The sequence below is a fragment of the Periophthalmus magnuspinnatus genome, chromosome 23 (assembly GCF_009829125.3).
Source record: "Periophthalmus magnuspinnatus isolate fPerMag1 chromosome 23, fPerMag1.2.pri, whole genome shotgun sequence".
NCBI classification, from domain to species: domain Eukaryota; kingdom Metazoa; phylum Chordata; class Actinopteri; order Gobiiformes; family Gobiidae; genus Periophthalmus; species Periophthalmus magnuspinnatus.
In genome coordinates, this window is record NC_047148.1 from 18,503,151 (window position 1) to 18,514,224 (window position 11,074).

Consider the following 11,074-nt stretch of genomic DNA (forward strand, 5'->3'; position numbering starts at 1 on the left):
TAATGTAATGACTTCTCTCTGTCTCGTTCTTTGTCCACAACCCAGGAGTTCAGCTTTTCTCAGGTGTGGACCGCTCACCAGCGCCCCCTGCAGTGTGCCTTCTCTCTGGAGCGTTACAGCCACCACTCCTCGACTCATCTCTCCTGCAAGATCAGTGTCAGACAGGTCAAAGGTGACGAGCAGCTCCTCCAGATCTACACGTCTGTGCTGGAGGTGAGTGGGCAGTGGAGTGCTTGTTAATGGCTTATTTTATTACACACAACACCTCTTGATTTGTTAAAGGTCTGTTTAATGAGCCACTCAGGGAGGCTTTGCACATATTGTGAAACCATTTTGATACTATCTTGTCCTTGTCTCTGCGTTGAGCACATTTCAACCCTGCAGTGTCTGCAGAGATTGCCCTTAAGCACTTGTTATGTCTGTCTTTTTTTTTTACCAGAATGAAAAGGCAGTGGTACCTTTTTGCAGCCAGGCGGACTGCAGCGTCACCTCTCAGACAGGGTCAAGGGCCTTCAAAATCCCTCCGTCCATTCGTCAGCGGATTAGTGCCACTTTTGACTCAGCTAATGCCAAGGGGAAGGACTGGCAGCTGCTGGCTCAGAAACTCCAAATAAGCAGGTAAAAACTATATATTTCACTGTTATACCAGATTCTAAAGTTAGCAACAATAAAGACGCTTTTTATTTATATACAGTAGAGCAATACACATACACAAGTCTGTATGAGAAATGAATATAAAAGTACAGTTTAAGCCACATATAAATGTGTTCAGAATGTTTGTCCATGATTTGCCCGACATTACAAGCTGAAATTGGATAGAGCTGCACCCCTCGATAAGAAGAGGGAAGTTAATGGGAAGTTAATGACCAATTTGTTGACTTAGATAAAATAAATGTATATATTTCTTTTTTTTATGAAATACTGTAAATGCTATTTGACAATGTGTATAAAGTTTGAACTCTTACTTTTAATACTATTTTAATCTTAAATTCAAGCAGCTTGTCTGACCTAATCTTCCATCCTCAACCAACCAGCCCTCAGTAAAGCAGCACTCGGCTGATTTCATTATAGATCTGGAAACACATGCACACAGAAGAAATGTGCAAAACAGAGAAAAAGAAGGTGTTGAGGCCAACTTTGTCAAAGTCAGACAAACTATAGATGTCTGACAGAAAACTGAAGGATGGTCTGACAGTTCAGCCAGTGGCAAGACAATGTGTTCATGTTTTAGTGTTCCTCATTAGCAGTGTTTCTGCATGAGCTCCATTTTCCAGCTCACTGCAGAACTCAGCAGGGGTCAAGCGGGTCTTCTTCTGCGTGGGCTGAGGAGACCTGCTCTTGTTTGGTAATGGTGATATCTATTTGCGCTTCTAAAATGCAGTCAATAATCAAGCGCTTAAAGCCATGAAGAGTATTAGATCAGGGCAGTCAGCTCCGAGAAGCACTTGAAAAGAGATAAAGATAACGGGAAATTGCCTTAAGTTGAAAGTACATATTCTCAGTAACTGGCAAGATAAACATGAACCAGCACAGCCAGTAGATTATTAAGGAATTCAGTGTTGACAACAGACTTCTGTGCCTTGGGGATGGGAAAAGAAGGCTGAGGTTCCAGTAGTTAAACACACCAGTAAGCATGTAATATGCATGTCTGTTTAGTTAAGCAGATTGACCAAGAGTATTCATGTGAATTAGTAAGAAGTCAACAAGCATTTAACTTATAGAGAAATGCATTAACAGCTCAGAGGACATTATCCTAATGAAACAGTGCACTCTGTTGGATGAAAGTCTAAATAACACAGCTTTCACAACTTGTATAGTAAGTAACTGTGACTCTGTGTATTCTGTTGCTAATAGAATACACAGAGTCAACCCCAGTATAATTTCAACAAATTGTATTATTTATCTCCTTCAAGATGACAAGCACGTCTATAATAAGTCATCATAATGCATCAATAGGTACTGAATCATTTCAGTGTATTTCCCCAAATGCCCTTTATATTATATTTTAGTGTGACTCTGCAAAGTTGTTTACTCTGTGTTACTTGCTAATCACCATATTGCATATTTGTGAACCACATACTGAATCAGACTCTGTCTGTAGGAACCTGTGCTACTTTGCCTGTCAGGAGAGCCCGTCCTCAGCCATCCTGAGTCTGTGGGAGGCGCAGCACCAGGACTCAGCAGACCTGGACTCTTTGGCCTGTGCTCTAGAGGAAATCAGCAGAGTGCAGGCCTGCAGGACAAACTCACTAGGCCACAGCGAGGAGGAGCGTGGCTCACGGGACTCAGACCTCAATCATCTAGGATAACATTTACACTTGCACTGCTCTGTGAGTTTTTGTCAAGAAACAGAAGATGAACAGATAACACTAAGTGTTGAACTGTTAATACCTGGGCTCTTCTGACAAACCAAATAGTAAAGTGCACTGGAGTTTTTGTGAAAAGCTATCTCTTATTTTGCATAAAGAAGCTAAAATGAAGGATTTTGGAGGTTATGCATCCGTGTCAATCCCTGACAAGATAATTCTTTGGATGGTGTATTCAAGGATTATGGATATGTGTGTTGGACTTGCCACACATCATATGATGGAGTATGTTTTTGACAGACTGCCAATCAATCATGCCACAGCGGTGATCTCCCTCCAGGATCAGATTCTTGGGCACCTGCCCTTCCACAGTCCTCTCTGCTGTCAAAACATTCACTCATGTCATTCAGTTGGCCTTTTTCTGCTCCTCTGCACACTGGCTAAGATTACTGTTGGTGGAAAACATATTGGATATAGGTTGCCAAACTGAAATATCAGGCACTTGCCTTAAGGCAAAGACAATGTGACATTCATCACATTTTTTGAAGTTATAACTTGATGCAAAAACCAAGACATAATGACATGTTGGGGTGTTGAATTTGAATCAAGGAATCATAAAACCACTGCATTCCACTGGTTTATTTTTTTACTCTGTGGGTTCATTTAAAAACAGAAACATAAGTACACTGGACACAGTCACCAGACTGATGTTATTCATTCTCAGAAATGTTGGCATATACTTGAACAGAAAAGCTATGAGTTTGTCATCCATCTAATGAGTTGTTCCACCTGTCCCTTAAGCTAATAAAGTGACTTTGTGTTAAACTCTGTGTGGTTCCCTTTTTAATGACTTTACTCATTTATTATCAAAGTCACAAGCTACAGCCCCCAACAAAGTCTCATTTGTTAAGGTGAAATATCTTTCTTATGACTAAGGCCGTTTCTCGACTATGATGTTGATTTAACATTGTGTAACAAAGAGTGGGCAAAGTGCCTCCTCTGATTACTAATTAAAGTGATGCAGGTTGATGCATCCTTTTATAAAGCCTAAACTACAGTCTCCTTTAGATGCAAATGAGAATTATGCAAATAAGAATTATCTGAATGTGTGTGATGCTTTAAAGTCACTGTGTTCTTTAATTTGATAAAAAAAAAAAAAAAAGAGGCTTAATTTTTACGATTTAAAGTGCATATGACTTCTAATTATGACTTGCTTGTTTGGTGGGGCTAGTGGTAAATATTTATCATAGTTTTACAAAACTATGATTAAAAAAAAGTACAAAAATATAGAAAGTAGTAGAGTGTTCTAAAATGGAATAAATCTGCCTATGTCAACACAGAAAGTTCCATTTACTCACAAGGAAGGAATAAAATAAGGGTGTAATCATTTATTTGTATTGGTCTTTGTTAACATTATGGTTGCTAGGTAACATTATGGAATTATGTCTGTCAGACCTGCTGCCTGTGTCCAAACAGGAAATAAAGTTATACACTTCACTGAATCAAACAGGCTTAATTTTTAAATATGTTTTAGTGAAAATACTAGCCCAAACTGTAATATGCACTTTAAAGAAGAATAAGTTATGTAAATAATAATTTCTGAATTGCCAAACATAAGAGGCCATGAGATGGCAGTATCCATAGTGCTCTGTGACTTTAATCACTAATAACAATAATATGAGTGATGCATATGGCCACGTGTCTCACTGACTGAAAAAGTATCATTAGAGTAATGCCTTCACCAGTGCTTTGATGCTTGAACAATTCTTATGGGCAATAACATTCAAAACTAGAGGTGTTGTATAAAGTGACCCAAATTAAGTATTTCAGTGGTCACCTGCTCCCTTCTCATAGTCACTGATCTTCTGAATCCACGTTGAGTCTTGAGACCAGGTTTTTACATCTTGAATTTAAATAAATAAATACATAAATGAATAAATTTAGTTTGTCTTGTTTTAATTGCAAACAAAATGAAAAGCTACATGTTACCATGTTACATTTCTTTAGTGAAACAGTTAATATGTTTAACAGACAGTTACTGCAGAAACAGGCCCAAGATAAATGTGTCCATCTGTTGGTGCGCGCGCGTCAACGCGCAGCCAGGAGAGTGACTTGTGGATTCGTCCTTCAAATCTCCTACTGTTCTCCTATGTAGACTACTCCAAGGATTTTTGGGAACTCATTTATTTCTAGTTTTGATTTAAGACCCAGGGAGTGTAAGTTACAGGGGAGCATAATATTTTAGACTATATGCCATTCTTTCAAGGTAAAAGTTGTTCACCATTATTGCCAATTTATGGCCTATTGACTGAAATGAAAACGCTATAGCTCGTGATAATAAATTAAATACATTTTGGCTTTAGTGTTTATATATTTTGTAAATGGAATTGATAGTGCAGAAACAAAAAATTTAACAAAGATTGCATTTATTTATTTATTAGTTAGATTTATTTTATTAATGGATTAATAGTTCAGCTATTCAAATAGTTGTTATTCTGAACTTTAATGATATCGTTGTTCAACCACCAGAGGGGGCTATTTGTCTTTCCTTGGCAGGAGGATGTTTGCTCCACGCTGTGCACCTTGTGTTCTGTTCACACTTGTGGCTCCAGACTTTTCCATGACATGTGAAAGGCTTCCTTGTATTTCTTTTACTGTGTGTGCCCTATCACACCCCCACACACACCCCCACACACACCCCTACACACACACACACACACATCCGCCCCCCCCCCCCCCCCCCCCCCCCCCCCACACACACACACACACGCGCACACACACACATCCTTGTGCCTCATTTTATTAGTAGGTACACTGTGGGTCCTCTCATTGCTTAAAATGTGTCCCAGCCGGATGTCATCTGTCCCACTCTGCCAAACAGGCAGCAGCAGCTTTTCCCAGCATGCTCCATGCCTCCCTCTTCCCCTCCAGACAACACACACACGCACATGCACACGCACACGCAGACACACACGCACGCACACACACATGCAAGCATAAACAGAGCCCTCTAACCCTGCCCACTGGACAACTGCTCTGACTCATAGCAGATTAAAGATGACTCTCTTCTCTCACTTTCTTTTTTTTTAACCCCCCTCCATCCTACCCCCTAAACACCCTCCCTCATCCCCCTTCCCTCTCTCGACATCTTTTCTTTCCATGGCGGATGAAAGGCCTCCCAGACACCCACTCCATGCACATACCATTCAGGCCAGGACACACAGGAAGTCTATGTGCTGTGCAGAGGGGAGAGGGCAGGGAGGGGGAAGTAGAGGGGGGGGGACATAGAGGGAGGGGAGGAGGGGGGCAAATGCAAGTCATGTGAAGCTCATGAGAACTAACCTACAAAAGTTAGAATCTTGTTTTTTCTTTTTGTCGGCTTGTTACTGTTGTCCTTTTGTTTGCTCCTCCTTCCCACCACAGACACGCTCTTAATCTTATCTCTTTTCCTGTTTCCATGGAGACTGGAGGTTTTTATTTTGGAAGCTAATTTTTTGGCATGAGATGGGGCAAAGAACAAAATAGTCCTCTGTACTGGAGTGATATAGACAAAAGCTCAGTGATGCCAATACCAACTTGAGGCAAACCAACATATTGCCTTATTCATTATGTCAAATTAGAGTGGTTGATACGCTTTCTGAATTCCAACTAAAGTTTTGCCACTTAGCTGACTTCACTTCAGACTTTCTGCAAGAGGCGCCATGCCATTTAGCTGAGATTAGCCTGAGCCCAAATTTGCCATGGAACTGTGAATAATTGCATCACGTGGAAAGGCGTACTGGGTGCATTTGTGACTGTGGCAGATCCAGTGAGTGGGTGGCTGCAGCCTCAGCAAGCACACAGCGGCGTCACGTCGCATGCTTTGAATTACTGTACATTTGTGGCTGGTGGAGCGTCTGCTGCCAACTGTCTCTGTGTGGATCAGACAGCTAGCATCAGCAGTGTGGGCTCTGCCATGAGGCTGGCTCTAATTCCCTGCTTTTTCCAACTCTCGGCCGCTCTCTCCATGCTCGCTCTGTCTGCTGCTTTCAATGCACAAATACTCCATTTATCTTCCTCACTCATTCCCACTTATCCTTATGATTTTGTCCAAAACTCACACAGAAGAATCTCACACACTGACACCCACTCACATTCCTCTGTCAGGTTCACAGACTGATTTGTGAGAAGGCCAATGACAACACATAACAAATACATCATATTTACCCAAACAACTCAGAAGTAAGATTTACAGTTCACACAAGAACAAAGACGCCGTTAGTAACGTATCTCATTATTCATTTTTTAATTTAATTTGAACAATTAAGAGTGTTTAATGGAATAGAGGATCTACTCCATCTTTGCAGCTTTTCAGAATCTAAATCAGTTCACTTGAGCATATGAATAGGACACTGTACAGGCTTGGGTTTTCAAGTAAAAGTTAAAAATAACTTCTAGTAGCTGCTGCAAGAAAATATGTGGCATTGTGTGAGTGGCTTTGAATTTAGTAACCTACACCAAAGAAACACCACATTGCTCAGCTTCACTTCCCAAACGCTACCAGAGCTTATGAATGCCAGTAAAATCTTCCTCTTGTTTGCTTTCCCCCATCACCTCACTGTTATCTGCTGTATGTACACAGTCTGACAGCCTAATCTCCTCTGCTGACTGAAGCCTGTCTTTTACACTGCCCGCTGAAACACACAGGTGAAACATTCATTGGGGCGATGATTCAGGCCTCATTACAGCGGCACAGCGGGACTCTGCCCAGGTGCCAGGGGAAAGTACTGCTCATGACATCACAGAGGCTACAACAAAGAGCAGCATTCCTCTCTCTATCGTAATCCTGCGTGTTAATGTACACCCCACTTCAACCAGACAGCACCAGTCAACAGCCGCTCTCTCAGCAAACTGCAGGTTAACCTCTTTTTCACAGGGCACGGGCAAACAGGGACGGGGCTTTTGATTGTGACCCTTCACCTGTGTGTGTGTGTGTGTGTGTGCGTGGAGGGTATTTATCACAGAGAGAGGACTGAAATCACATTATGGGGATCTGTCTACCTTAGAAGAATCAGTTGATCTACTAATAAATCCTTAGTTTAAAGTTTTTGGATTGGCTCTGTTTAGTTCATTATAAGCAATTAGGTGAAGGTTATTGGTCTCAAGGAAATGCAAAAAGGTGCATTCAAGAGATTAGAACAGCACTGGAACAAGTTTATATGAGGAGTAAACCAAAACCAAAGTAGGACAAGTGTGAACGCAAAATAAGTCAATGTAATGTCCGCAAAAAGCATGGAAACTCAATGTGTGTGTGCGTGTGTGTGCGTGTGTGTGAGGAGGGGGTATCTTTGTTTGGTAGAGGAAGTCGCAAAGACAATAAGACACTTGACAATGTATTTCCATCTTATTTTTTGCCAGGAACTGCAGCATCATTTGTATTGAGCTTTTGTCAAACAGTTTGATTTTTCCCATCGGTGTCACAATGACATGAGAACAGCGCGCACAAACTATCTCATCACATTCTCTACCAGCTGTAAAAGTCATCTTCATGCATGCATTGAACAATAACGAACGCTGGTTAGAAAAACAAATAAATAAAAAAACATACTTGAGCAATATAAACATACGCTCCGGAAAATGGTTTCTCAATTCTTAATGTTCAGGGGTGAGAGCTTTCACATTTATTTTCAAACTCTTCATGTGAACCTTGAGAGCAATGACCCTGCTGCTGCTACTGCTGTTGTTTTTCTTATAGCAATCTCATCTTCAGAGGTCTGCGAACTGTACAAACCCATTTACACAGTCGCAAATCCGTCAGTGCATTTGAGGAAAGGAACTCTTTGGTAAAATGTAGTATTTAAAGTAGTACTGTCAGTTTAGGCCTACCATTTTTAACTTTTACTATGTACTTTTACTTTAACGTCTAGAAAAGAATTGTGTTTTTTTTCTAGTATTTAATAAACACTAAACGATCAAGTATGTAAGTATCATTTCATATATAATGTAAGTAAGCTAAAGATGAGGGAGAACTAAAGCTGCTAAAAGTAGAGTGTTCATATATGTCTCGTTTATTTATAGTAGAATTGAATCCAGGACATCAGAGCACTTTCCGAGGAATCATGCTCTTATATTATACCATAAATATGCATCTATAATTCCAAAATCAATGAAAATCCATTACTTGGAAGTATGCACAACATGGCACATGGCACAACATGTTTCTGTATTGTGTTATACTGTTGATGCACTGGACTCCAAACAAAGGAACATCAATTATTCTGCATATTTACAAAGATCGCAGCTTGTTCCTCTGAGTAACAAGAGAAACAATAGCCATCAGCGTCACAAGATCAAGTCAGCGGTGCTCACAAAGTTTCTCTTCCTTTTATCTCGCCTGCCTTTTTTTGCCACAGGTCGACTCCTGACGTGGAACAAGTTCTGAAAGTTTAATAAAAGATCTGGATCGTTATAAACATCGTGACTTCATGATCATCAACAGTTAAGAAGGAACTGAAACAACAACTACTCAGTTCTTCTACAATCACAAATATGATTACCATTTTCCCATGAAGGTCAAGATTATAGTTCCATCCACAAAAACACAACTACCCTGTAACTTACATAAACAAAAAGCAGGCAAAACACATGCAAATGAAGAGTAAACTTGTATTAACTCATGTCTTCATATCCAAAACAAGTGAAACGCCTTAACCGATCCAGTATTATCTAAGATGTTTCTGTTTTTTTGTTGTTTTTTTTCTTTGTAAACTAATCAACCCAACTGCCATAAATACAGACAGTCTCAGGATAAGCCTCCAAATAACTCAATCATACATTTCCTGTTTTTAAGCACGTAGTTGGTGACCTCAGAAGGAGGAGCACAGGATGTCCAAGTAGAAGACACAAATTTCCTCGATAGATTTAACTCAAATGGCACTTCACTTGGTCAGGAACCTCTGGGATGTATCCAAAGTAATGTTGTTTATTTGACACTTGTGAAAGACCGGTCACCTATTCGTCTTCCCTTATGTTGACCTTTTCTGCTGTCTTTTTACTTCCTGTCAACCCAAAAACATGTGGCCACAGCACTGACGTGTGAATTACTTGTAAATATTTCACTCTAGAGTAATTTTGTCACGGGGTACTTCAGTAAACTTCTTTCGATGTAGTTCCTTTAACATCAGCTGCTGTCTAAACTGTTGTCATGATACTTTTTTTAGACAATAGAACGTCATTTTCAAGTCACTATGTGGTTTTATAGTAGTTCCAATGAAGCTCCAGATCATGTAAAAAAGAAAGGTCAAATTTTGTTTATGTGATCCTATTTTTAATACGAGCGTTTCTTGATATGAGTATTTAGTTTCGATATTTTTAATAACCAAAACCTGTGAAACCAGACGGTATTGACTCATCATGCAACCTCATCTGCAAATTGCCCAATCACAGCTCTTTCACCAGCTCTCTGTCTGACATGGGCCAAGTCCAATCCTGCTTGTTTAGCTCAGCTTCTTGTTTGTTTTTTGGTTGTTTGTTTTGTAAATGACCCTGGAATGGAGCCCTGCCGCTGGCCAAACATTTCCCTATTTCTCCTCCCCTGCTCAGAACAGGATTTGCACAGTACAGCCACTTGAGATAAGATGTTGTCTGCAGGAACTATTTAAACGGATGTCTAATTAGTTTAAAAATCTCCTCCCAAGAATAGTGGATCAAAAATCTATGGGGCACTTACTATACCTTAAACTTAGACAAATTGTATTGATGCACAAGGGAAAATACCTAGACACAGACGCTCATGCAACTTTACAACGCAAAAAGCAAAAGTCAGATAAGGCACAAATATATGTACAAGGCATGTAGAATGAAATAAAATATGCTATAAAGTAAATGTTATATACAGTGTAAGAGATGGTGGGGTAAAGAGAAATAGCGCAAAGATGAAAAATGAAGACTGATTTTGACATGACATATGTTATCTGTCACATAAGGGTGACTTGGTGAACAGTGATGTGAAGCATATATGTCCTTCTATGTGTGTACGCTTCTCCGTCTGATCATTTGTTCCTGTTTTGTGCGTCTCGAATAACACTACTTTCTCAGGGTTGTGCATATAATTGGCTATTTTCATGCTATTCCTTTGCAGATTTTATAAAACTTGACTTATTTTTGTATAAAGTGAAGTATAAAGTAGTATAAAGATGAGTAAATTTGACAAAAATACTATATGAGATTTATTTTGGTGTCAGCTAAGGTGTTAAGTTGAAGCTGGCCTTGGGGAGTCAGTCTCAGGTGTCAATAGGCAGCAGCAGCAGTAGTATTACAGGAGAAAAAAACGTGTAGGCAATCAATGTACGTGTTCAAAAAGTACACCATAAACTTACTACTAATATTAATTACCTTTAGTTGAACTGGGGTGGACCCTATTACACATTTTACCAGCTAACAACAGACACATACACAAAGCAAAAATATATATAAATAAATACATTAATAATAATAATAATAATAATAATAATAATAATAATAATAATAATAATAATAATAATAATAACAATAATAATAATAATAAATACATAAATAAATAAGCCACAGTATACGTAGTCCTATAGGTTAATTTAAATGAACTAAGCCTGCACTAGGACCAGAGTCTAACAAATGTTTATCTAGTCTTATCATAGAGATCACTTATTGACCCATTTGTTGCTTATTAATCAGCCATTACTAGTTAGTTACACATTACACGCACTTAAAAGTCTTTTTTTTTTTTTTTTTTTTTGTAAGTATTGAAGCAA

The 11,074-nt window shown here is 39.3% G+C and overlaps 1 protein-coding gene across 1 annotated transcript in view; it reads left to right on the top strand.

The window, feature by feature from the left end:
- Positions 1 to 3,000, top strand: part of LOC117392053 (netrin receptor UNC5D-like) — a 98,927-nt gene extending 95,927 nt beyond the window's left edge. The window contains exons 17-19 of the mRNA XM_055231560.1: positions 46 to 213; positions 440 to 618; positions 2,102 to 3,000. Coding sequence (XP_055087535.1) covers positions 46 to 213; positions 440 to 618; positions 2,102 to 2,309 — 555 coding nt within the window. The 3' untranslated portion in view covers positions 2,310 to 3,000. The remainder of the gene's footprint in view (positions 1 to 45; positions 214 to 439; positions 619 to 2,101) is intronic.
- Positions 3,001 to 11,074: the final 8,074 nt, after the last annotated feature.